Below are 26,118 nucleotides of genomic sequence, written 5' to 3'. Positions count from 1 at the left end.
TGAGTTCTGTTCTGTTCCTTTGGTCTATCTCTTTTCACAAACTTGTCCATTTTGCGCTTGCTGGCTTGAGGAGCAGAGCAGCTTGATAAGTTTGACAGGCAGCCAATCAGAAAGCTGACCATTTCAATAACTTATTTTAGCTTAAATTTTATCTTAATTGGTAAATAGATTTGATTGTATTCTTTAAAAAAATTGAATTTTAAAATGAGAAAATTAGCTTTTTTTCTTCCTCATCTTTCCTCCAAGCTTCTGAGGCTCACCTAGCGCCCCCTGGCGGCCACGACTTTGAAAAACTCGAGTCTAGAGGTTTGATTTTTTTTTAATAAACTGCAAAAAAGTCAAATTGTTGTGAAAACTCAGGACATAATATCTTACTTAACTGATTTACATCATGTTATCTACAATATGGAAACAATCAGGAGTCACTGCGCACGTTTCCATTTTGTTCATCCAGAATTGCTAGAATGCTAGCATTACCTTTTAATAACTTCCTAGACTTTTTACTTCCTCAAACCTGTTTTGTATTTTTTATTTCAGCATTTCCTTGTAGGAACGATGTTGCTGAAAAGTGGTATTTATTTTACTGACTGCTACACAGGTTTATTTGTCTCTGCTGCGATGTTGAACACTCCCAGGTGTGAATAAAAGAAGGAATGAAGCATTTAGGTTTAATGCCTCTGACAAAGACAGCTGTCAGACTGAGGAAAGGAATAAAACACCGACTAAATACGTTCCCTTTAAAGGTCACAGAGTAGGTCAAACACTGACCTGTGACCTGGATGTACATGGTGGCCTCGTCGTGTCCCGCAATGTTCTCCGCCTTCACCGTCACCTTGTAAACGCCGGGCTTTTCGTAGCGATGCTGGATGGGCTCGTCGGTCACCGTCAGGTTCTGGTAAATTGTTCGAACGCCGTCGCCGAGGTCCACCTGATACCTGGTGCTGCTCGTGTCGCCCTGTTGGGAGCAAAACGACCCGTAAGCCGGTTGCAGAGGAAATGCCGGAGGGAGAAGAAAGGAGAAGTCGGCTTTTTTTACGACACCTGCTCCTGGTGGACGATGAACGTGATGTCATCGCCAGGGGCCACGGCCAGCATCTGGCCTTTAATGCCGACCTTCAGCCCTTTAGGGGGCAGCAGAGGACAGCTGTGCTGTTTGGCGCTCTGTTGTTTGTCGAGGCCTCCCTCGCAAGAGTTCGATATCACCTTCCTGTAGCTGCAACACAACGGAGAACAATGAAAGAAAAAAAAAGCTAAGCGACCGTAAAAACAAGCTAACAGCTAATATCCTAAGTATTATAAACGCCTGTCTGGTCAAAGCCACTCTGGTTTCTGCTACTTTCAGACTTTAGCTAAGTCTAAGCTACTTATTGTCCAAAAACACATCAGGAATTTGACCTTAAGCTGTCTCTGTCGCTCAGTACAGAAATAAACCTTGTACTAAAAATGTTCAACTCATTCAGTAATTCAATAACATATCACCACTGGAAAAAACTTAGTCCAGGTACACGGCATCCAAAACAAGAAGGAATGGTTGTCATATAGAAAGAAATTTAAAAAAAAGAAATTGTTCCCCCAGAAAATCAGGAATTAAACTTTGAGAATAGAAAATATCTAAAAATAAATGACAGAACTACTCCAGCGCACTGATTAATAATAGACAATTAAAAAACACTACGTGATGTCATTTATTGCTCAACATAAGCTAAACAAACAAAAAAAACATCACGTAAAAAAGAAAATCTGATTTTTCCCCCCCTTTTTTTGCTTCAAAATTTGAGTTGCTGCCACTAGGTGTTGGTCTCATTAACACATAGCATGAAATTAGGGGTAAAAGAACAACAAACAAACAAACACAAGCTTTTTTTATTAAATATGAAACGTACCCAGTGCTAGACTGGTAGTTTTGTCCGAGGTGGCAGCTTTCTGGGGGAGATTCGGGATCAAACCAGAAGTCTGGGAAGCATCGATCGCCCTCCGTGTAGGAGCGCTCAAAGCCGTAATCACTGCATGTGCACAACGGTTAGAGGCACAGTTACAATCAGACACTTTGTTTTTGAGCGTTTCATTTTTTTTCAGTGGCCCGCTCACCAGATGAAGTCGCTGTCGGTGCACTGGCAGGGCGTGGCGGTGAGAGCCGAGGTGTAGCTCTTTCCTTTCACGCAGAACGCGCTGTCCTTCCGCTTCCTGAAGGTCCGCTCTCGTCCCATAATGCACTTTTCCCCCTGAGGGCGACCCGAGCGCACCGAAAAACATTCACACGAGTTACCACGATAACGTTTTCTCCACTCCTACATCCTCAAAAATAGTTTAGATGTCAGAAAATCTATTAAATAGCTGTATTTATAGGGGGAAATAAAACAAATGTTGTGTTCGTGGCTTTAAGTGTGATTTACCTGCAGGTCTGTGAGCTGCCAGGACTCGTAATCCAACTCAGTGCACTGACGGGGGAAAGACTGCCTGAAGTCCACTTTGACCAGCTCCCAGTCCGACCTGTAGCTGATGTGGCCAAACACACTGAAAACACACACACACATTCAATATTATTTACTGTTGCTTCAGGGCAGAGTGGTCTTTATCTGTCCTTCCATAATTTTCTTTTTATTCATCAATAATTAAAAAGTATCAAGATAAAAAGAAAGAGCTACAATAAGAAAACGTACGATGGCGTATTTGGGCCGGTGTAGATAAGAAAAGCAAAGAATAGAGAAGTACCTTTTGAGATTAATCAGTAAAATTGTCTAGAGAGAAACTTGGACATTTCTGAGCTTGAAAAGTCAAAAATTTGCTAGAAAAAAAACTACAATTTTGAGATTAACCTCAAGAAATTTTCTAGTGTTGCAGAAGTCAAAGGTTTTCAACTTTTTCTCGAAAATTTCTGAGACTAATCTAAAATGTATGAACTTTTCCCAGAAAATTTTAGACTTACTTTATAGTCTTTGCACAAAGACACAAAAGCAAATTCGTCAATAAAAGGTTGTTGCCTGGCTACCGGAGTACGCAGAAACAACACTGAAAAACTGCAAATGTGAGCATTTTCATTTCTGAAATTATTCTCAAAATATCTTGAGTTTCTTCTGGCAAACTTTCAACGTCAGAAACTCAGAAATGTTCCAAGTTTCATCTAGAAAATTTCTGAGATTAATCTAAATATTTTTTTGGCAGAAATTTACACTTGTTTTTTTTTTTAGTCCTGTCTACAATTTCCCTGATAAAATTGTCATAAAATGATACCACTCAGCTCCAGAGTAATAAAGCCTCCCTGACACACACGCGGCATCCCTCCACTAGATGGTGCTGTTCTATAATCCAACACAGGCCCCGTCACCATTCGGGAGCTACGGTAAGCTGTCTTCCCGTTGCGGTTGCAGCGTTGCTTCTAAAAACAGACTGATGTGACTCAAGTCAGTGACTCCAGCATATGTTAGTCTGCCAGCGGTGGCCCACCATCACCTTGATGAGGAGAGCAAAGCAAGCATGACTAATACCGCCTGCACTGACATCGTTAAAGACGACGTGATGGATGAGTTTCTGTCGACTCATACCAGCCGCTTCCTCATTTCCTCTCCTGTTGCTGTCTGAAAATATTCAAACCCCTTGAAACCACAAAAGCAACACGAAGTAGGAAAAGCAAAATCCAGTTTTTCTGTTCTCGCCGCTCTGGTATAAAGCCGATTATGAGTTAAGAAAAAACTTCTTCCTCACAAAATTGTGCCTCATTGATCTGGTCTATAATATAAAATATGGATAAAACAAATGGATGCTTGTGGCTCTGACGTGCCATTAGATGTAATTGTTCATGCATACTTTGGCAAGGCATCGAGTCTGATGCTCTGCTATCAACTCACTGAAGTTTTTACTCAAATTAATGTACATTAACTGTCACTCGCTGCGTTTCTATTACACATTTTGTCTACATTCTGCTGATGTTGAAAAAACACAATTTTACAGTTGCGGCGTTTCCTTTAAATAAACGCAGTTAAATTCACGTGATTAAGTTCACGCAATAAGTTTATTTAAAAAACAAGGCGTACCATCATCCTCTAACCACTTCCTGTGTTCTTCTTTGTGGTTTTTGCCAGTAGTAAGATCTAGTTGTCGATCATGTGACTCGTGTGAAGCGGAAACACCGTTTCCATTGCGGTTTTGCAAAAAACCAAAACAATTTTGATATGACCACAAAAAAACAATCACCTCATCCTAGCACCAAAACTTTTCATTGAAATACTAGAATTTTTCCATTAAGCAAATTTATTTTCAAATTAATCAACTAACATGGTCAATGTAGGTGAAATCAAATGGCTCAAGTGATTTCTAGAGGCCCACACATACTTGCTAATGAATTCCTAAACTATGCTGACTGCCTTCTTCCTTCTCCCGTCCAAATCCGCTCCCACACAAATTCAAATTAATTCGCTCCAGCTTTTAAAGCGAGACTTACTGCTTTATCTGATTCCCACCAGCCTCAGTTAATTTAGCATCTTGGTGCTTCAGTGGTGAGTTGGCACTTCAGAGCCTCTAGAGCTCTGTCAGTTGACAAACAATACTCCGAAGAGAGCCGAGCGAAAACAAACTCGACGGCCATTAACGGATCGTCTCATTAAGGAAACACAGAGGAAAAACGCCACCGCGGGTTGGGTTCTTTTTCATTTTATTTTGTATTTTTTAATGGGGGGAGCTTCTGGTGCCAAAAGATATCGGATGCGGAGGCGCTTCAGAGGAAATCTTTCTGGCGAAGAAGTTCCTGCAGGAGAACGGGGAACGAAGAGTGAGCTGGGATAATGATCTGGCGTGTTTCTGACACATTGTTTCCATCGGCGTTCTTCGTCTGTCCGGTCTTTGATCTGACCAGCTGTCATTAGTACGAGAGCTGGATTAGCTCTGCTCTGCCACCAACACCCACCCTCCCCTCCACCTGTCCTTGGTGCTAAGTCACCGCTCAAAGACTTCATTATGGGATGGCAGACTGTGGCGTCAAAAAATCGAAACTCCATGGTTAAGAAATAGAGCCAGGCTAATCTTTCAGACAGGAGCTGCCCTCAACTCCCCTTCGACCCTATCTCTCCAGAGCCAGATGGGGAACACACATCTGTGTGTGTGTGTGTGCGTGTGTGTGTGTGCGTGTGTGCGTGTGTGCGCGCCCATTTCAACGCATCAACATGGGAGGTAATTGTGAGTGAACCTATATGCCAAAGCCTCTTGTCCTCCTGTCTCTGTCGGTGTAAGAGTGTGTGTTGGTGTGTGTCCTAGTGTTTGTGGTCTTCTCTTTGCCCTTCTCGACAGATTACAGCTGAAAGATTGGCCTTATCTGTGAACCTGGCCGTGTAGTCTGAGATGATGTGACAGGTTTCACTTCAGTTAACTTTCCTGATGGAGGGATTAGCAAAAAGGAGGAGATGCCAAAAAAAAGAGAGAGAGAGAGATATGAGGTCTTGAAAGTTTGACGTTATAGTCTGAGGATGCTTTCTACTGAATTTCTGCCAGGTTGTCAACGCCAAAGGATTGTCAAGAAATCAACCATTTTAGTAGTAGAATATGTTGCAAGTCTTGTCAAAGATTTGGGTTTTATGTTATCAATCTAGCTCAAATGTAGAGGGGAAACAAAAAGATTACTGTTAAAAAGCCATAAAGTATTGGTTTTCACACCTGATATTCCGGTAGACTCGGTTTGATTAGGGACCAAAATTGCAACATTTGCTACATTTTAAGCTGCTGCGGTTTGCTTTCAAACACCACCGTGAAAGACAAAACCTGTTTCCCTTCTCGCCTGTGGTGGCGCTGCACCAAGAACCACAGAAGGAAACAGCACAAAAACGTCAGAAGATGACACTGAGCGCAACCTCCTTCTTCATGAAATGTAAACAAAATGGAGTAACATCAGATTTTAGTGGTTAGGGTCTCTCTTTTGTCTCTGGTAAAAGACCAAAAGGCTATTTCTCTTGCCAGTGTTAGACTCGCTATTTGTTTTGGTTGTATTTACCCAGGATTCCCTGCGCCATCATCCATTTCCTGCTTTTACAGCACTTTCCCAAAAATGTATCTTTTGTTTCCCTCTAAATATTTACGTTTGTCATGGTGGAGCATCACCCACAAATAATCTGTCAACACGTAGATTGTGATTAATGGACGTTGAGACCCGTTGATCTAAATAAGCGGCTTTCTGTTGAAAGTGTCCAACAGATTTGAATATTTTTTTGTATCTCCCTTAGCCTCCTGCTCACTCTGTGTGTTGCAGAGATAAATAGCGGTCTCTGTCCAGCCTGTAGGCTAATAGCTAAAATAAATGGACCTCTGTGTCACATCATATTTATACACCAAGGAAAGTAAAAGTCATTAGAAGTTTTAAGAAACTCCAATTACCATTGGATTTGTTCCCTGCTGAATAAATATACTGGACCTAAAAGCCAGATGTAAAAATAATGTTCAGTGTGAGCCTAGGATACTGGCTCCTTAAACATGAATTTAAGGCTTTTTAGCCATCTTTACTTGGAGCTCCAGTAACTATGGAAGAAACTGTGTTTCAGTGCCATGGGGAAAGTATCCCCCCCTTCATACCATTCTCCTATCTGAAAAATGTTCAGTTGAAATCGGAAGTTTATATACCTCAAAAAGCAGAAAAAAAAAACATACACCTTTTTTTTTAACACCTTTTCTGAAGTTAAATCAAACCAAACATCTCTTGTTTTAGATAAATTTGAATTACCAACATTATTAGGCTAAATGCCACAATGAAAACATATGTCAGAGATTTGTTTTATTAATGTCTGACAGATCAAAAGACTACCTACAGAATCACTGATATCTCTCTCAACAGTGTGGCATTACCCTTTACAAACAATTAAGATAATTATTCATTCCTCTTGTTTTGTCTATCTATTTTGGATATTTAAAATGTCTTCCAGCTCCAGTGTTAAATGTTTGTTAGAATTTAAAGCTTACTGATCTTTGAGAATGTGTTCTTGCATTATTATGGCATTACCACTATATTATATTAATCGGTTTCACAACAACATTATTATCGTTTATCGCGATAACTTCTGGTACGATTTATCATCCAGCAAAAGTTGCTAAAGAGGCTAGAGAGGCTAATGCAGCTCAGAAAATTACCTTAAGGATGAGCATAAATCTGAGCATACCCTTAGTATAACACTTCATGTTGCTCTAAAGTGTACCATTTACCCTATTTAATATGCACAGATCTGCCGTACCTCGCTGGACGTTGCTGGCTGGCAAAGAGCCAGCATGGAGAAACACACACACACAAAAAAAACAACAACAAAAAAAATGCCCAGATCAGATCTGGTAAAATGTCAGAGGGGAAAGAAACAGACAGGAAGGAAGGCCATGAGGCTGATTGGGCTGTTTTCTCCCTTCAACCTCCACTGTAATGGCAATTTAGAGGTCAAGACAGAGGAGGGGGGGCTCTGAGGGGAATCGGGTGCAAGAGCAGCTGCGGTTAGCACCACGAAATTGCTTGCCCCGCTCCAACAAATCGCGAAAGAATCGCTGTGATGGAAGAGTAACTTGAGCCCCCTCCTTAAGCATAGTTTGCAGCCTGGGAGGTTCTGTCAGATAACTCATTAGAAACGAGCAGAAAGCAGAAAGTGTGAGGAAGGAGAGCTCGGGCAGACAGCGTTTGGCATTGCTGTGAAAAGAACCTCATAATAACCTTTTAGCATAATGCTTTTCAAGAGCTCTGACAGAGAAATGCACCTCTGCCTCTTTCTGTAAAGAGGACACGTCGACGGACTCCCAGACCCGCAGAAAATAGAGCTTTAAAAAAAAAGAAAAGCGAATCAATATTTTTTTTCTTCCAAACCAGCTGAGGTAAGTTGGTATACGCTGTAAATTATGCAATGATCCTGCAAAATAAAAGAGAATATGATTGAAAAAGGGAGAGCTACACATGGAAAACCGTATGTTTATATATAGAGAAAAAATACTCCGTTGTGTTGGAAACACAAGCAGGAACTCGTCAAATTTCAGAATCTTAGTCAAAGCAAGTCTGTTCCACATTGATTAATGTCTCTCAGTAACAGGCTCTCAACCAGATTTAGGTTTTATTTGTATTTTTTGGGGGGAAAACTTTATTAACTCACGTCATAACCAGAGTTTCGTCTCCTGGTTCGCTCAGGAGTCCGTCGACGAACACAGACGTGCTGGTGAAGTTGTGAATGTTCCAGGTTCTGCCTTCATCAATGCTGAACCTAAGGAAAGAAAAGCATTAGCCCATATCAAAAAGAAGTTTAACTTTTTATTGAGAAACATGATTAAGATGCTTTAGTTAGCTTCAGAAAGCACATATCTGTGCCGAAAATCCTTTTGGAGGAAAGTAGAAGGCTGTTGCAACTATTTCTTTCCAGTTTGTACTACAGAAAAAACATTTAAATAATAGTTAAATAGTAGAGGTAAAGGCAAATATTTCAAATTCTATTCAGATTTGTGACAAAAACCTTTTAACTTCAGCTTTAATTCACATTATTTGACATAATGCCTGATGGAAGTATCGGAAATAAGAAGAGTTCAAATGAACTTTAATCACCATCTCTTGCAACAACCAATGCAATCCGTTCTGCATCAGAAGAGCTGATTTCAGAAAATGTTCAACCTACAGAAATTCGAACAAGACAAGTGCTAAAAGTTTCCTGTATCAAAAAATCTCAGAAGTGAACAAAGGTCGCATCAAAATGTAGAAGTCCCAGAGAAAGTGAGGTATAGAAAATTACACAGGGATCTTTTATCAGTTGCGAATCTCCACCCAAAACTCTGGATGAAAACCAAACTCGTTTTTCAGGGGCTTCTTGGATCAGTGAACCATTAATGTTTCATTTCTGCTCTGGTAACAGAGGAGAGCCAAGGGAAGACCTTCCAATCAGGTGTCAGCACATTTCATCATGGCAATTTAAAAGTATTTGCTGTTCTTTCTCTAAGAGAAATGATGTTTCAAGTCGTATTACTAAGCACTTTCAGAGTTTCACAAGTTTATTTTAGGATAGTACCATGGTTTGTACTGTAATGAGGGTGACCAAGGCCCTTTGAGTTCCTCAATAACAATTCACTGCCTTTTAAAACGGGGCTGGTGATTAAGTTTCCCCAAAGGTAGCAATGTGTGGTTCTGCTTGTTCTCAAGAGGCAGATAATTAGTGGATCGCAATGATTTCCAAATTATACTTTGCATTAAACTCTAAAACATTGCAACTGAGCGATAAAATCCAGCACAGCATACTGAGAGCTGAATCTTCATACTGTCTTACTCTGAAGTTAGTAAGCAAGTTGTCGTGTTTTACTTAATGTTCAGCTTGAATGATCCCTGAGAAAAGAAACGAGTTTACTTTAACTTTAGTCAATATTAAATATACCACTTAGGAGTAGGACTGTACAACACTGAGAAACTGGATAGTACTATTATTCCAACCAAAACTCTCTGTCAGTCATGCCTCGTTTCCATAGAGGAGGGGTCTCAAACTCCAGTCCTCAAGGGCCGCTGTCCTGCAACTTTTAGATGTGCTTCTGATGAACCACACCTGAATAGAATAATTAGGTCATTAGCAAGGCTCTGGAGAACTGATCTACAGGAGGTGATTAAGCCATTTCATTCCATCGTTTTGTACCTGTGGCACATCTAAAAACTGCAGGACAGTGGCCCTCAAGGACTGGAGTTTGAGACCCCTGCCTTAGAGTGATACGGCACGGGTCACTGCGGTTCGGTAAGCTACTTCATGGCCCGCAGCAGTCTGGGGAACGTTTCTACCAAAAGTCGGACGTTGGACGGTTGTGGTTAGACGCAAACGTCTAACTTTATGTCTCATCTTTGTAACAATCAGTGACGTTTTTCAGTCCATCAGTCAGTGGACTGCATTATGTGACACCAGAAGCTCCACTCTAATCGTACCGTACCGTTGACCTGAATGTTGTGGTATAGAGACACTTTTACAACAGAAATATAAAAATAATGCACCAAATGATGTCGAACTGTGCCTCAACGCTCAGTTGAAACAATGCCTTAGTATCTTAGTCACAGTAGTGAGACTCCATCCAACAGGATGAATATCTGATTATCATGCAAAGTGTTCATTCATGAAGACTGGAAATATCAAACCAAGACTGCATATTAATCAGTCCTTACCTATTGTTGTCCATGTGGCAATGGATAAAGTTTCTATTGTATTCAATATTCATAATGTGCACTCCGATGTAGTGATGATGACCAAGAAGTTCAAAGTATTTGATTAAAAAGTTCACGTCTTATATACCAGTTGATTTTCACTGGGTCTTTATAAAAATGCATATTTCCATCACATCAGTATAGAAAGTAATATCATACACTCAAAATCGGTTTTAGAAAAGTTTTCATCCACATCAGACCGCACAAATCCACCCCGAACGTTGGTTTAAACATGCCAGACACATAGGGGGCAGCGTAGCGCAAAGCTAAAAGCTATGTCAGCCAATCACAATCCTTCAAAGCAACCACAACCTTTTGTTGGGAATTAAATATGGCTGTAGGAGGTTTGTTTGTTTGTGTGGACAGATGTATAGGGTGAACTACTTTATACAACCTATTAGAATATAAAGTTAATAAACACAAGACGACATTGAATAAGAATCACGTCAAAGCAAGCATGTGGATATATTAGCACATTATTTGTTGCAGACTGTGATGTGAATAAAAATTAGTTTTTTTATTCGATGTCCGGCTACATGTGGACTAGGCCTTAGAATGAGGCTAGCATGGAAAGTCAGGCTTCTAAGACCAAGCTAACAGAAGGTGTGAAACCTCGGATCCATTAAAAGGGAAAATCTCCAGAAGACATATTCTAGTTCCCTGAAGACCATCCGTGTTCTGGCTAATTATTAACAACATAGTGGGGTCTTCATCCAGCCTGTATACACTACAAGTTAAAAAGTTGCCAAAGTGGGACGCTATTTTTATTTAATTGTTTTAGCATTGCATCATATCATGTTACTTTTAATCATGTCAACCCAAATGGAGAATCCTTAGCATCTGGATGCGAAGACCCTACAGGATGTTAGCACGATTAGGTTGTTTACGTGGTTCTCAAAGGTTCTCTTTGGGAGTGACGAGGATGGACCAGGTCAGGAATGAATGCATCAGAGGAACAGCATCTGACATGTGGCTCATGTCAGATGTGTGGGGAGATAAAGTGAGAGGTGCCAAACTGAGATGGTTTGGACATGAACAGAGGAGAGTAGAAGGATGCTGAGGATGGTGGGAGACCTACAGGAAGACCAAAGAGGAGATTTAAGGATGGAGTGAAAGAGGAAAGGAAGGTAGCTTGTGAGAGAGAAGAAGATATAGAAGATAGGGTTACATGGAGACAGATGAAAGGTTGTGTACATGCCTATTCTGTGTATTAAAATTCAGAAAAATCCTCATAGTTTGAACAGAAAATGTCCTTTTCCTTGATTTTGACCCCAGTTGACTGAATACGATTGAGGGCTTAGAAAACACATGATATCAGAACACGGCTGTGCAGGCAGGCGTACCCAGTTTGCTATTAAATTCCTTTTTTTCTTTTTTCGGAAAATAAAACAAGAAGAGCCATCTGCTCTCCTTTAGTCACCGTGCCAACAATTTCAGCTGTCGACAGTGGCAGTAGCGCTGAGTAAGTGTGACTGCGTGATGGAGAGGGATCAATGAGGAATCAAGCAGCGTCTCGCTCACACAACGCGGCTGTGCGTTTTAATGACGCTCTTACCGGGACGACAATAAGATAATCAGCAGCGAACGCGCACAGCGAGGGGAAGACAGCACAGATCAACAGCTACTGAGGAATCAGTCGCAAAGCCTCATTATGCATCAAAGAACAGCTGAATCTAACCACGTTGGAGGTCTCTTTTCTGTCAACACAACCTGTTGGGCGCTGAATCCGAGGGCTTTGTAATTGTTTGAATTACCGCTCAGGTGTACGGATGACGGAAATTGGTTTGGAATTACTAAAGCGCTTCTGTTTTCGTTCTGCCTCTATCTTCCTTCGGAGAGACAGACATAGAGAGAGAGACACAGTGATCCCGGAGACGGATTAAGAAAAATGTTATGTAATCACGAGGCTTTGATGGGCGAGCCTTTAACTTAAACTCTGGGTAAGATCAGTCGGATGCTGACGAGGTCCAGAGAAGCTGTTGCCCTCGCAACTTTGTTTAAAGTAAAAATTCTGTCAGATCAAATGGAAAACAGCAACCTAAGAAATGTTTCTGTTTTCTTGCATTCTCAGGTCTTGATTTGACTTCAAATCGTCGATCATCCGTTGGGCAAGAATCACTTATTAGCTCAAACATGGCAGTTTATTAGCTAGCTAACAGCGCCGTACATCAATGCACGCTGATCTTATAATTGGCTTTATGCTACAACGTCGATTCCATTTCGACATCTCCCAGTAAAACGACCACAAATTGTGATGTAATTTGGGGAAAGAGGGGTGATGAGATGAGATAAACAGACACAAAACAACATGTAAAGATAGAGCAGCAACAAAAAAAAAAACATGACAACATTTCATACAGGTTCACTAAAATTGGACAATAATAGATTGGAAAAGCAATCGCTGGTCAAGTGATTGCTTTTCCAAGCACTTGGAAAAACAATTCCAAGTGTTTGGAATCATCAGAATTTGACGGAAAACATGGATCTCACCTGAATTACGCAAAAAAAATAAATAAATAAAAAATTCAGGTGAGGCTGGTGGTGGTGTAGTGATGGGCTCACTTCTGCTAATCCACTAATTTTCGAGCTAATTTTTCAATTAGCCCTTTAGCTAGCTCTGAAAACATTTAGCACACCCAGCTCCCCCTAAATGAACTTTGACACATACTGTATATTGCAGAGTGCTAATTTACGTGGCTGCTTTGTAACCTGTCAGTTGAACGACTTCGACATCTGTGTTGAAGTTTTGGTTACCGACTGAAGGATTCTTCAGACAGTTGGCGGTTTACGCCACCAAATAACGTTATTTTAAACGACATACAAAAATAAAATAAAACACAAACAGTAGAGAAGACGTAAACATACATACAACATCTCCAGAGTCGGAGTCTTTCGAGGGCAGATATAATTTGATTTAATGTCACAGCTTAATGCTTTAGCTTCCACTAAATCCTGTTGGGTGTACTGATGTAGCATTAGCAGCACTGATGTTTATAATTAGTGCTTTAGGGTTAGAGTGTTGTCCTTTTGTGTTCTTGGAGCTAATGTTTACGATTAGTGCTTTAGCGTTAGCACAATTAACATTTTAGTTGCAGTGTCTGCCTCTTGTTCAGCGACCTTGAAGAATTAGGGTCATTCTGAAGGTCGGGTCCATCACAGTATAAGAAAGTAAAGATAAAGTGTCAGATGAGTGTATATCAAGCCCATCAGCTTTTCAAAAGCACATAAAAAGTTTATATGTGTGTGTATTAATATGCACAGCTTAGATTTGCTGCCGTTTGAATTAGCCACACAAAATGATACAGCATTAAAAATTTAGGAAAAGTTTAAAACACTGTAATAATCAGCATCTTAATCTCTGGTACTAAAGCAGCAATCATTCACGGTAATTAACCAAAATTAAGTTAATGGCACACCGCTAGTTTCCCAAATAACGCTACATCTCGCCGCATTAAAACCACATCAGCCTGAAAAATAGAAATCCGTCACGTCCGAGGGAACCTGGGAGGCCTCGGAGCGTGGAAAACGCCTTTAGATGGGCTGCAAAACGATCGCTGACACCGGGGGCGACCGCCAGTTGGAGTTGTAGCAATAACAAATGATCCACTTTACTGAGACTGCGAAACAGTTTCAGCTTAAAATAGACGCAATAAATCAGTTTGAAAAACCCTGGAAAAAAAATAAATAAATCTACATTCCATGATTAGCTGCTGTTTTTTCTTTTTTTTGGCCTCATCCAGAAGCTCTTTAACAGAGCCGTTACACAAGAACACAGGTTTTCTGAGGCCGGAAATATAAAACAAACAGCTCTTTTATGTCATGTTATGTCATGGTTAAAATCAGGATTATTTGACTAATATTTGAGATTTCCCTCTGCGTGAAATTTTTCTGTCACTGCTCGTTTAGAAACGAACGCCTTCAGAGGTCAGGTGAAAGACTGAGTCCGTCTACAGGGTCATCTGAACCAAAGCTGTGCCACATACTTCTCATTACATCTCTGCCTTTGGGTTTTCATCATAGCATTCCTCTTTAAGGGCAAAGAGATAGCATCCTGTTAAGCTTGTGATAGCCTGTGTGAGAAAGAGTGACTGTCTCTAATGGATTCCAAGACTGTAGTGCTGCATTAGCTTAGCAGAAATCTGGTTAGTTTTTAAATGCTAAAAGGAGAAGGTACGTAGCACAGGTGCTGGTCACTAATCATAAACAGTAGCTCCGCTAACTACAGCAACACCAACACTGTATTTAGCTTAAGCTAAATCTAATGCTAAAGCGCTAACTTCAATTCAAACTATATTTGTCTTTGAAAGACCACAACAATTTACTTTATATGTTCCATAATGCTCTTAAATATTGTATTCAAGTTTATATCTTCTCCTGTCCATGTTTTATTTTGTTGCTGTTTATTGGGGAGGGGGGGGGGGGAGCAGGCATAAGGAGAGGAAAAGGTCAGGCTTCACCCACTTCAAAATAAAAGCGGGAATATAAATGTAAACTTCACATCTGTGTTGAAGTTTAAAAAGTCAAACTTCAGCACAGATGTCCAAGTTTATTCAATAAATTAGTTTAGGAGAAGCTAAGTGCGCTAAGTGTTTCCAAAGTCAGCAAATACGCTAAAGCGCTAACTGAACTCCGCTACTAGCGCTTTAGGGGAAGTGTGCGCACCACTGGCAGTTTGTAATGAAATTAAAACAGCAAGTAAGAGGTAATAAATAGTTGGTGTAATCTTACTTCAGTATCTTGAGGGGAATAGAAGTGTCCTTGATGGCAACAATGACTCCACCATGGTCCAGATACAGGATGTGATGCTCCTCTTCAAACACCTTTAACAGGAAAACATTAAGGGTTGGAAATTACTTTACCAATGGAAACAATTCAGTGTTTTTCTCATGATCAGCTTCGTTAAGCACAATTTGTATTTCTTATTTTTTATTTTTTTAGCTTAAAAGAAACCCAAGTAAAAATTGGATATTCGATCTATGCAGGTTTCTCCTTGGAGTACAAAAACTAAAAAAAGTCAGGCAAAGCATGCCGTACCTGTCTCCATGTCTTCCCACAGTCTGAAGTGATGTACATCTCCTCCTTATACTCTACGAGTTTGGAGCCAAGGTTACCTGAGGGAAGATGAAAAATGCAGAGCTGCATCAGAAAGAGGGGACTCCCGAAACACACAACAGAAACAAAGCCAGAGACAGAGAGGAGAGACACGAGCAACAGGGCTGAGAGAGGCAGGTCTACAGAGAGCCACCACACAGAGCAATACAGCAGGATTTCTACCTCAGGCCATTTTTTATTCATTTAGTTATCCTCCCTACAAATGCGCACAACTTTCAGGTTGCATCTTGAAAATCGACAGACACCCACGTTCTAAAACTTCCATTTAAATTTCCGTCTGTTTTTCCAGCCGTTTGAGTAAATTCAGGGGAAAATAGGCGTATAACTTTAAAAGAAAAAAAAACAACCTGTTTTAATCTGAAAGGAGACGGTTCCACTCACCAGCGCCCATGATGAGGCCCGGAGCCGAGTCTTTAGTGTGGACGGTGCCAGAGACGTAGGGATTGTCGGCCCAGCGCAGGTGGAGGTGGAGGTGGCAATCCGGCTGCAGCGGAGCAACAGGAAGGACGGTAAGCCAGCATATCGTAAACTTCAACGTTTCATTCGTAGACAATCAAATTTCAGCAAAGACGGACATCTTCGCTGGGCGGTTCTGCCGTAAAAAGGAAAAGAGTCTGGCTCTGTTGACCTCAGCCTCAGGGAAACCCTTGATATTAGCTCGTCTTTATGCTAGGTTGCGTTTAGCGGTGTTTTCCCCATCCGGATTTCCTTCTACAGGCAGTAAGATTAACCATCTTCACGCCGACAGCTCATTAATCTCCGGAGCCGATCTCCAACAGGTGGGAGACAAAGGATCGAGCCTTACAGTTTTTCTCTCGATGAACCAAGGCGCCGTGCCCCGCGGCGTCACACAGGCGATATGTGTCGCGTCAGCGCTTGAAAATGAAGTCTTTGCTGTGCCTGATAGATGTGGAGACTTACATCCAGGACAGCAGATATTTTGCCGAGCAATTTTTTTTTGAAGTATGGGGCGAGCCCATTGTTATGACAAGGTCAGTATCAGAGATCTAACGTGTGTGTGTGTGTGTGTGTGTCTTAAAGGTGGTATACGAGCGTCAGGCTCATATCTGCACCTGCCTTCATATTTTTTTTTTTTAGCAGATGGGAGCGATGGTTCAAATAAAGGAGAACACTGGTGCTCCCCTCTGCCTCCCGGCCAGGTGTGATGTATTGGGCTCAGAATATGGACGGGGTTTGGGTGGAGACGTATGGCTCTTTGCTGTCTAACCTTGCGAAGCTGCGACTTTGGCAAGATGGATGGCAAGAGTCTTGTGTGCATTCCTCATACTGCAGCACTCATCCTTTTCCCCTTTATGTTCAATGTAGAGATGGAACGATTCGTTATCGATGTCTGTATCTGCCCCGATGTTGAAAAAAAGCTGGAAAATGGAGCACTTACTACTTTGCAGCTGACTGGCTTGCCGTTCATGTCCGTGGCGGGCGGGGCCAGGGGTTCCCAGGTCCGCCCCTTGTTGAAGGTGATGAGAGTCGTCACTTTTCCGTCGACCTTCTGATTGGCAAGGAAAACGCCTTTCACCCCACGCACCTAGGAAACAAAGCAGATGTGCTACATGCTGAAACAGCTGGGATTCCTCCTGCTAAGCAGTGCAACAATGCCTCTCTGTCTTTTTAAACACCATTTAAAGGAAAAGATAGTCCAGATTGGGGATGCTGTGGTGGCGCAGGGGTTAAGCACAGCCCACATAAAGATTCCCGGCCTGGTGACCTTTGCCGCATGTTTTCTGTCTCTTTCTCTTTACCCACTTTCCGGTCTTAGCACTTTCAAATAAAGGCCACCAGAGCCAAAAAAAAAAAAAAGGTTTAGATTGATGGGTGGTAAAGAGTAGGGTTAAACAAGTTTATCTGTAAACATGAAATAATAATACAGTAATATTTGTAGTAGCTGCTACTACAAATATAACAAGTGAAGCTTAATCTAGACATTCTGCTGGAGTACAAGCTCCAGTTGTGCTGCGTCAACAATGCAGCACAAATTGGTTGTGCTGCATTTATAAGAATAAGTGTGTTTTATTACACACCAATTTGTGGCATAATTGGAACTAATTGACGTTGACTATCAACGCCTAGCATGTTACAAATATTCTGTCCTTGACAACAGCTTCTTAGCTACCGTTAAGCAGGCATGTGAGGAGATGTGTAGCTCAACATACAGATCCTGAACTCCTACACAAATGGCAATTAGCTTCAGCAGCGACCCCTGTAAAACTTTTTTTTTTTTTCCCCCCTGGCACTCCTTTACTGATTAGCTGCTATTTCTAGTGTGATCAAAAAGTGGAAAAACAACACTGTAAGCTGCTTAAACCGTTTATTAATACTGCCTCTCAAGACAAATGAGGACAAAACAATAAGTCAGATATTAAAGCCAGGGAGTGTTATGAGTGCGAGCATTTGGCCGTTCACTCACAGATTTACGGTTGTTCGGTCATTTCATTGGGACGCCTCCCAGTTGCTCTGCCAGTGTGCAATAAAACACACTTATTCTTACAAATGTACCACTTTACAACCTCAGTGAATATCCTAATGCTAATACTGTAAATTTATGCCTTTAACGATGGAGAATGTTACATTTATTCTTGCGAATATGCTACCTTTCAGGAACCGACAACATCCGAGCTTTTTCTTTTAAATGTGTGAAATTAACCTGAAGATTTCTGAAACTGGCTCGTCCACAGCCAGTTTATTACTGTTTTGTTTTTGTTTCTTTCTTTTATCTTCCATTCTGTCGTGCTGCTGGCAGCGTGGAATCTGGTTCACTAACTGGAAGCTCTTTTTGTTAAAGCTGCCGTATGCAATTGCTTTTTGCACATTTGCAGAACTTTTGTTATTTTAGAACACTATTACGGTACTTAGCATGCCACTGTCACACAGACCTTGGTCTGATAGGCCTGGGATTTCTTCAGGGTGAGAGAAAACATTGTCTGACATGTTAGGTTTATTGGTTTTTTTTTACCATTTATCTGAGGAAATCCCAAGCCGAAGGTTTAATTCCACAAGAGCTCAGGGTAACATTTTTATCTCAGGTTGTATGTATTAAGATACATGCAAGTTATGTATTGCAGGGTAACTTCAAGTTCAAAGATCTGAATGTTCTTAAAGGGCCGGTTGTGCCAAAATGTATTCAGAAAACCCATTAAACTGTTAAAATGTCATTAAAATCTGTTTGTTTCAGCTTTCAATAAGTAATTCTTAAAATGAATATACATCTTTTCACTCTGATCTTCCGTCCAGGATTCCTTGATTGTTTTTGTGGGTTGTTTTGCAATCAAAATCCGAGATTCTGTGGCGTTAATTTAGAAATATTTAGAAGAAACTTTTATAATATTTACGCTAATGTATGATGCTAAATGTGCCGTATCAATCACGGACGACAACTTGACATCAACTAAGGCTGAGGCAGCAGTCAGGTGAACTCAATGTTTCCTGCCAATTCGGAGAGAAATTTGCAGTAGAAATCTGAAAAAAAAATAAAATAAAAATGTTGGAATCTGTTGATTTTGTCAGTTTTTCGGATTTGTGAAAACCCAGAGGGATTTACTGATGTATTTTGGCGTGTAGAGGGCCACATTAAAAGCTACGGCGGGCCAGATTTGGCCCCCAGGCCTTGAGTTTGGCACATATGAATTAGGTGGTCTGTGAGTGTTTGTTAAATGGGTTAATAGTCCCAACTCTGAAAACGTTTGAGGAACACTATAACCAAGCCATAATAATAAAAAAAAAAAAAAATCATAGAGTTCCACCTCCTGTTTGAGTAACACATTAAAAATAGGTTCAGGAGAGAAAAGTGTATTACATTTTACTAGAAATCCCCAAAAAACGGTCTGAAAGCCTCTCCTACAATAGATAAATCCCAATGAGACCAAGTACATCAGTGGCTCTGGGCTTTTAATGGGATTTACTGATAGTAAGATTAATGAAGGGAAGTGTAAGCGTTATCCCCTTAAATGTGGCTAAGTGGTTCGTTTACTTATAACATCATCAGATGCTCATTTTGTTTGCTTAGGACTCGGGAACACCGTCACGACGTTTCCACCGGTTCCCCGCCAGTGGAACATCTGGCTTCATTTGTGTTCATAGTTGCAACTTATAGATTCAATCACGAAAAAATTAATTATTAAGGAAGAAAACAGAAGGAGAAAAAAACCCCACACAAACAACACATTTGTCATTTGTTACGGAGCGCCTCACCTCCAGGATGTCGATGAGGACGTTCTCCTCAGGCTGCTTGGTGCTGCGGACGTTCTCCAGGATCATGGAGTAGTACACGCCCTGCGAGTCCGACTGGTACAGGTTGTACGTGTCCGACTGGTACCACTCCTGGAGGGCCAGGAACACCTGGCTCTCGTCTGTGCTCACTATCTGAACGTCCTGCAGGATGCAGGAAGGGAGAGAGCAGGAAACGGGTGAGAAGAGATACTTTTTCTTTTTTTAAATCGGCGTAACAACCCCAGGTTAAAAACTTTTACTCCACAACAATTTGGAAAAAGACACTCTCTCATATTGCCCGCTAACAACGTAGACACTCCAAGCAATAACAGATGCGATGAGGTACTGAAGGGGTCAGCAGGATGTGAACTCTGCTGTACGCCTCCAAAAACATGTAATATTGGTTTGACCTTCTGAACGATATCCTGCTGGACGCCCAGACTGAGTTTGGTGCCCTGAAGAATAGTGTCTTTTTTACACATTTTTGTCCATTTGGGTTGTAAATATAAAAAAATAACTGAAACTATGACCACAACTTTACGCAATAAGTCACAGGTGGAACTCTCACTAACGCTGCAATCAGTTCCGCTGCCACAAAAAAGTTAAAGTGTCAGTTTTACGTGTTGTAGTGCCATTTCATAGCACAATCAAGTAACTATGTTACTTTCAGTTGTTATAAGAATGCTACAGATATCAAACATGACTTAAAAGAATATAAGGTTGGAATTTAACGCCTTAAAATTGGGCCTCTGTCTCTTTAAGAAATTTCTGCTCTTTCTGAAACTCCGCCTTCAGGAAGTCATCACAGCATGGCTCCTCTATTAACCCTTTAACAACATTTTCAACAGCGTTGCACTGAGAAGCAGCTCCTATAAGGAAGCCCCGCTAATGTTCAATCAGGTGTTTGCTAATGATGCTAGCTAGTTTGAAGGAGCTGAGCGGGAGGAAACGAGGAGGAGCTGCGCCGAGAAGGCGGGGCTAGGCCCACCTGGGCGTTTTGCACAGCTGAGTGGTTGCCACGGGAGATGGAAGGATTTCTCAAACATGCACGAAAGAATCAAGGCAACACTCCAGGTACGTTTTTGATGAGAGAATAATATTATAACACAATTATTAATTAAAGTCAATTTTATGTAACACCTCCCCTTTAAATAAAATGTAAATTCAAAAATATTTTATTGATCCCAAAGGGAAAATAAATGTTGTTGTTAATACAAAACTTAAATAAAAGCTTATTGTAGATAGGAAAAGTAAAAAAAATGAAAAGCCAAAAAGAAAATACACAAAGAAAAGCAGATAACGCAACCCAATAAAAACAATACCAGTGTAAGCAAGAGGATTTGAAGAAAAAAAAAAAAAAAACAGTGAAGCGCTTCAAAATGTAAGAAAAAAAAAAAAGCAACAACCATTTGGCAGCTAGAGCAAACTTGCTAAGTGTACTTGTCGGTGCTCTTGGGACTGTGAGGAAAACGGCTTCATCACTCATGAAATAATGTAGCAGCCACACAAGGGCGACTCAGCACTTTCTCCGTGTTACTGATTACATTACCATACCATCTGAAGACAAAACCACCAGCGTGCGGAGGGAAGCTCCTCCGAGGGGGTGTGTAATCATTAACACTCTTCCATCTTGATTATAAAGACACACTCAGGCTCAATTACCTCTAGATTTATTGTCGTTCCGAGTGACGGAAATACAAAAACAAAGGGCCGCGCATCGATCTTCATATTTAAGAACGTAACGTTTCTGATTCAATTAGCCGGCTCTGTTGCAAATTGTGTGCGACGGGATTATGACAAAACGAGCAAACTGAGAAAAACGATCAACGTAAAGAGGAGTTAATGTTGAGAGCTGAAGGAATTCATGGCAGTGTTCTGATCCCAATCCAACGCATTAGAAACGCCGGTATAAACTCTATACACACTGATTATGGTTCTGATCCTTTTTTGGGATTGTTCACTGATTAAGCAAAGGATTCATGAGGAGGACATGAATGGACTTTAGGCATTTTTAACCTAAAAACGTCGGTTAAGAGGTTATGTAAACCAAAACAGTATGAAATGACAAAAAGGTTGCCGTGGAATATTTCGTTCAAATCTTGCACTTTTGAAAGCCGAGAATTTAAAGCCATAAAGAGGGTCAGCTGGATGTGAACTCTGCTGAAATAAACAGAAAATTTAGAATGTTTCAAGTTTTCTGAGATTTTCATTACCACAAAGCCTAATAATAACATTAATAGTAATAATAAACAAACTTCCCAAAAAAATGAATTGATTAGTAATGTCTAAGTACATGGAGTTCTTGTGCACAAGTATAAAATAAGGTCACAAACTGACAATAGACTGAATTGGTGTGGGGGGTTTGTTATATGTTGCTGCGTTTTGTTTTGTTTTTCTGTTTCATTATTCCGTTTGTCTTTATTTTCATCCACAAACTGGTGCGATTGGTATTTAACACTTTCCGCACTTCTTACGTTTACAGTTTTGCTTCTGTCGCCGCCACCACTTCTTTGTGATGAAAAGAAGTTGTCTGATATTACGCTCCTCATTATTTGGTTTGATAGAAGATGATTTAGAATAATTTGCATGGTCCACTGTGTGAAAAATGGGGGTCGATTCTATTTTAATCACTGTGAAGAAAGAAAGCAAGGTGACAAAAAAATTCATTAGACTGTAACGAGTGCTCAATGAACGCAAGTGCGGCCCCGCCCCGTTCCGCTCCTGTCAGTCACACGTCCCAGAAAATTTGCTCCCGACTCAACTCGGAGGGTAAATCAGTAAACAGACATGAAATGTAATGTAACAACAAACTGGATTATTTCTACTTTGCTTTAATGCAGTGGTTCATACACGTCCAGATGCAGCTTCACTCAACGTGTCTTATGGCCAGGAAACCAGCGGCCCTACAGTTTTTACTCCTCTATATTAAAGCTCAGATTTACCATCCGAACTGAACTTCAGGCTATGTCGGGCCAATTTTTTTTTTTTTTTTTTTACAGACAGTCGGATTGGGCCTGGGTTTCTGAGGCACGATTAATAAGCTTACCACACGTCCAGCACAGTTAACACTAAACGAGAAATAACGTTGCGAAAACATCGGAGTAGGTTTCTGACCCTGTTGAGGCAAGAACCTAAAGTCCAAACTGAAACAAGCAATGTGCACTGCATAATGACTGCTAAATGCTGCTGGCTAGTCTGAAGGAGCTGACTGGGTGGAGGGGTGATCTGAAGCTTGGAGTTATGGACAGCTGAACGGTTGAAATTGGAGGTTATAGGATTTCTCAAACATGCATGAAAGAATCACAGCAACTCTCCAGGTATGTTTTTGATGAGGGGATACAAATATAATATAAAGCTAAAAAAAATTTTTTAAAAAGAGTTGGTTTAACATAACACCGCCCCTTTAGGAAAGAAACCTTTGGATCGAAAGACATAATTGACTTCATAGTAAAGATATGACACTCAAATAAAAGAGTGAGTTCCTATGAAACCCCATAAGGAGTTTTTTGTATATTATTTTAGGAATAAAAACCTATGGGTTATGTAATAAGCCACTCTGTTTGATGCGTCGCCCTCCTCGTCCCACGACCTCCTCTTCCAAGTCCCCGCTCTTCATTAAACGCCGCTTCGCCGCGGTTTACGGCTGACATCCTGTCTCATTTGGCGACGCGGAGCCGCAGCAGCAGGAGGAGGCGGCGCTGAAAGGGACACCGACCTGCAGCTCCGGCTGCCTTTTGACATTCAGTCAGCCGCGCCGCCCACCGCGCCGCAGAGGAGACAACGTAATCCGCCGCTAAAAAGATTCGGCGGAGGCGACGGAGTAAAGTCAACACACGCATATATAAACCCGCGAGGCTGACGCCGATCTGTGTGAATGTAAGCTGTAGAAATAGTTTCGAAAGACAATCTTGATGCCAGAAAGCTACTGAAATGACTTTTCTTTCTCCTGTAGCTCCATGCTGAGGTTCAACAGCTTAAAGCTGAGACTTGTCAGTGTGACGCAGCAATCCTTCATCAGTTTGCTGACTCGTGACTGTAGCTATAAAAAAAAAACTACAAGCATTCAAAGAAATGACACCATGACACGTCGTTTCAAAACTTTCTACACTTTTAATGGGAAAGTTCGACTGAAAAACAGAAAAAATCTGTCGGAGGGAACGTTATAAGAAATAAACAAACATGCAGACACTTATCTATACTATAGGTCTGCACTGTTAGCTGATGTTAAGAAGTTTGTCGTGTAAAACTGAGAGATATTTAATGTTTAGAGTTTAATTCATCTTAAAGTAAGTCTGCTTTCATCACAATAAGCAATAAACCAATTAATCACAATCTAATCGTTTTCATTTGCATTCTAATGTAGTTAACTTTATTATTATTATTGAAAAGCCGTCACTTTGAAAAATGCTGAATACATTTCACACACAGCATAATGTAGTTAGTTTGCATTTTTGTTATTGTTCTCATCATTTCTTTTTTTTTTTTTTTTTTTTACAAAAGTCCTAACTGGCAGTTTTGCATGATTTTCCTTTCTGAGCATAAAAACTCACTTTGTTTTGTTGAGACTTTATGATCCATTTTAATTGTTTGTCGTTTCGGCTGTCTTGCTTCTTTATTTTAGATATTTAAAAAGTGTTAAATGTTCTCCGAAAGAAAAATTTCCTGATCGTTGAGAATGTGTATTTGAATTATTCTGCCCTCATCGTTATATTAGTTGAAAATGTTTTCAGAATGACAGTGTTATCGTTTATCGCAATGATTTCTGGGACAATTTATCGTCCAGCAAAATATGTTATTGCAACTCGCCTAAATTTCATCTAAAGAAAAGTCATCTGAGAACATGATGCTGCCACCGCCATGTTTCATTGGAGGTACAATGTTTAAAGTTTGTAGTTTTTATGTCAAACATGGCTGTTGGACTTGAAGATAGATTTCATCAGGAACGTTTTGGCTTTTTATATTTCTATGGCTCTTTAGATTATTTTTGCTGTATTATAAGCTCACTGCAACGAATTGACTGATTCATAATTTCAACATGCGTTACAATGGACTCCAGCCTATTTCCCCGTTTGCGAGTCAGTCTTTGCAAATTCATCTATTTGTTGATTTTTTTTTGTGGAATATAACTCCAAATTATTCGCACAAATTTGTCTTATTTCGACTTTTTTTTCAGTTTTTTTTTTCTTAGAGCTAAAATATTTGAAAGAAAATGCAGCTCAGGAATCTGAAACATCTGGGCACAATGCTAGTTGACGTGCAATTGGCTGGCGTTTGTAAAGCAGCCAATCAAGGAGCGCCATTTATCTTCCTTGGCACTGATTGGCTGAACGCCCAAGAGCGGAAATAAGGAAGAACCTGTGAATCGAGGGATGGAGGGAGGGAGGGAGGGAGTAAGAACCTGTGACCGTCTGTTAAATGTAACGTTGCAGTTTTGGTTAAATAAACCATTTAAATCCTAAATCTGTCCTCTGCTCACTATTTCAGTCAGTTGCTCTCAAACAGCTTCTGAAGTTCTCTGCTGCAAGGCGCAGTCTGTGATCAGAGGTAAGGATTAGTGCCTCAGCAGGAACATCTGGGTTTAGTTCTGGGCTCCCAGTCTCAGAGCTTTACTGGTTCGCATTATCACAACAACTCGCACCGGAAAGATTTATTTTTGAGATTTGACAGCACCACGCCACCACCTCCCGGCCAATCAGCCGTCACAGCCGGATGGACGGCGACAATCCATTCACTCTACTTCCTTTCCCAAAATTAAACCCTGACTTTTCTTTCTTCTATTTTTTTTTTTATTGTGACACATTTTATAGTTGAAAAAGCTATCATATATGCAGCCTAAAGGCTCCCTTGTCTTGCTTGGTTTTATCCAAAAAAAAAAATCACTGACCTTTAAAAGTTTGTTTTTTTCCCCTCCCTGCATTCCAGACTAAATCCACAATTATTCTAAAATATCATTGAATTAGAATCTCTAACAAAATCAGCTTATTTATTTATTTTTTTCAAAAAAAACTTTTTTTTTTGGTGTCAGGAATGACCTTGATAACAGTTAAGGGAATAAAATGAATGTCAGTATGTTAGCAGTGCTAATTACAGAGCAGTAATAGTTTGGTGGCTTTTAACCTAGTGAAGTAAGATTACACTTTGCTTTTCTGGAACTCTGCTAAATGATTATCGTGAAACTAACGGAATGAATTAGATTTGAACTGAACCTGACGGCTTTTTATTTCTGGATCGGTGGGATGGAATTAAAGCCGACTGATCATAAGGAGATGCCAGAAGCTCAGATCGTCTCGCCTCATTCGGGTTTCAGCGCCGATTTGCAGATGTTGTTCCAAAATTAGAAACATCAAATCGTGATGCCCGAGTTGCTCTCGACATTCAAAATGGTGACGCAGAAACCGAAATAATGCAGCAAGCAGGACTTCGAAGTTTGGTTCTCCGGGTCTGTGCACTGTCCCGCCCCCATCGTTTCCGGCCAATGGGAGCTATGACTGACACCCAAAGGGCTTTGGCTGTAAACCGAACCACACCAAACAAGCAAACAACCAAAAAAAGTCCACTTTTGGTCCGGACCAACCAAGTGGACCAAAAGTCTTTCCTGGTGTGAATCAGTTGCATTTTCT

General features: G+C 40.7%; 1 protein-coding gene across 4 annotated transcripts in view; it reads right to left on the bottom strand.

The window, feature by feature from the left end:
• Positions 1–26,118, bottom strand: part of sorcs2 (sortilin related VPS10 domain containing receptor 2) — a 309,510-nt gene that overhangs the window by 9,701 nt on the left and 273,691 nt on the right. For all 4 annotated transcript variants that reach the window (XM_023346473.1, XM_023346475.1, XM_023346472.1 and 1 more), the window contains exons 9-19: positions 19,481–19,660; positions 16,674–16,820; positions 15,656–15,758; positions 15,197–15,273; positions 14,891–14,982; positions 8,097–8,204; positions 2,394–2,514; positions 2,089–2,222; positions 1,884–2,003; positions 1,042–1,213; positions 769–955 (exon numbers count right to left, since the gene is read on the bottom strand). In XM_023346473.1, the coding sequence (XP_023202241.1) occupies positions 769–955; positions 1,042–1,213; positions 1,884–2,003; positions 2,089–2,222; positions 2,394–2,514; positions 8,097–8,204; positions 14,891–14,982; positions 15,197–15,273; positions 15,656–15,758; positions 16,674–16,820; positions 19,481–19,660 (1,441 nt within the window). The remainder of the gene's footprint in view (positions 1–768; positions 956–1,041; positions 1,214–1,883; positions 2,004–2,088; positions 2,223–2,393; positions 2,515–8,096; positions 8,205–14,890; positions 14,983–15,196; positions 15,274–15,655; positions 15,759–16,673; positions 16,821–19,480; positions 19,661–26,118) is intronic.

Source organism: Xiphophorus maculatus, chromosome 14, assembly GCF_002775205.1.
Source record: "Xiphophorus maculatus strain JP 163 A chromosome 14, X_maculatus-5.0-male, whole genome shotgun sequence".
Lineage (NCBI taxonomy): Eukaryota > Metazoa > Chordata > Actinopteri > Cyprinodontiformes > Poeciliidae > Xiphophorus > Xiphophorus maculatus.
The sequence above is the reverse complement of the archived record's forward strand: the minus strand, read 5'-3'. Positions and strand labels throughout refer to the sequence as shown.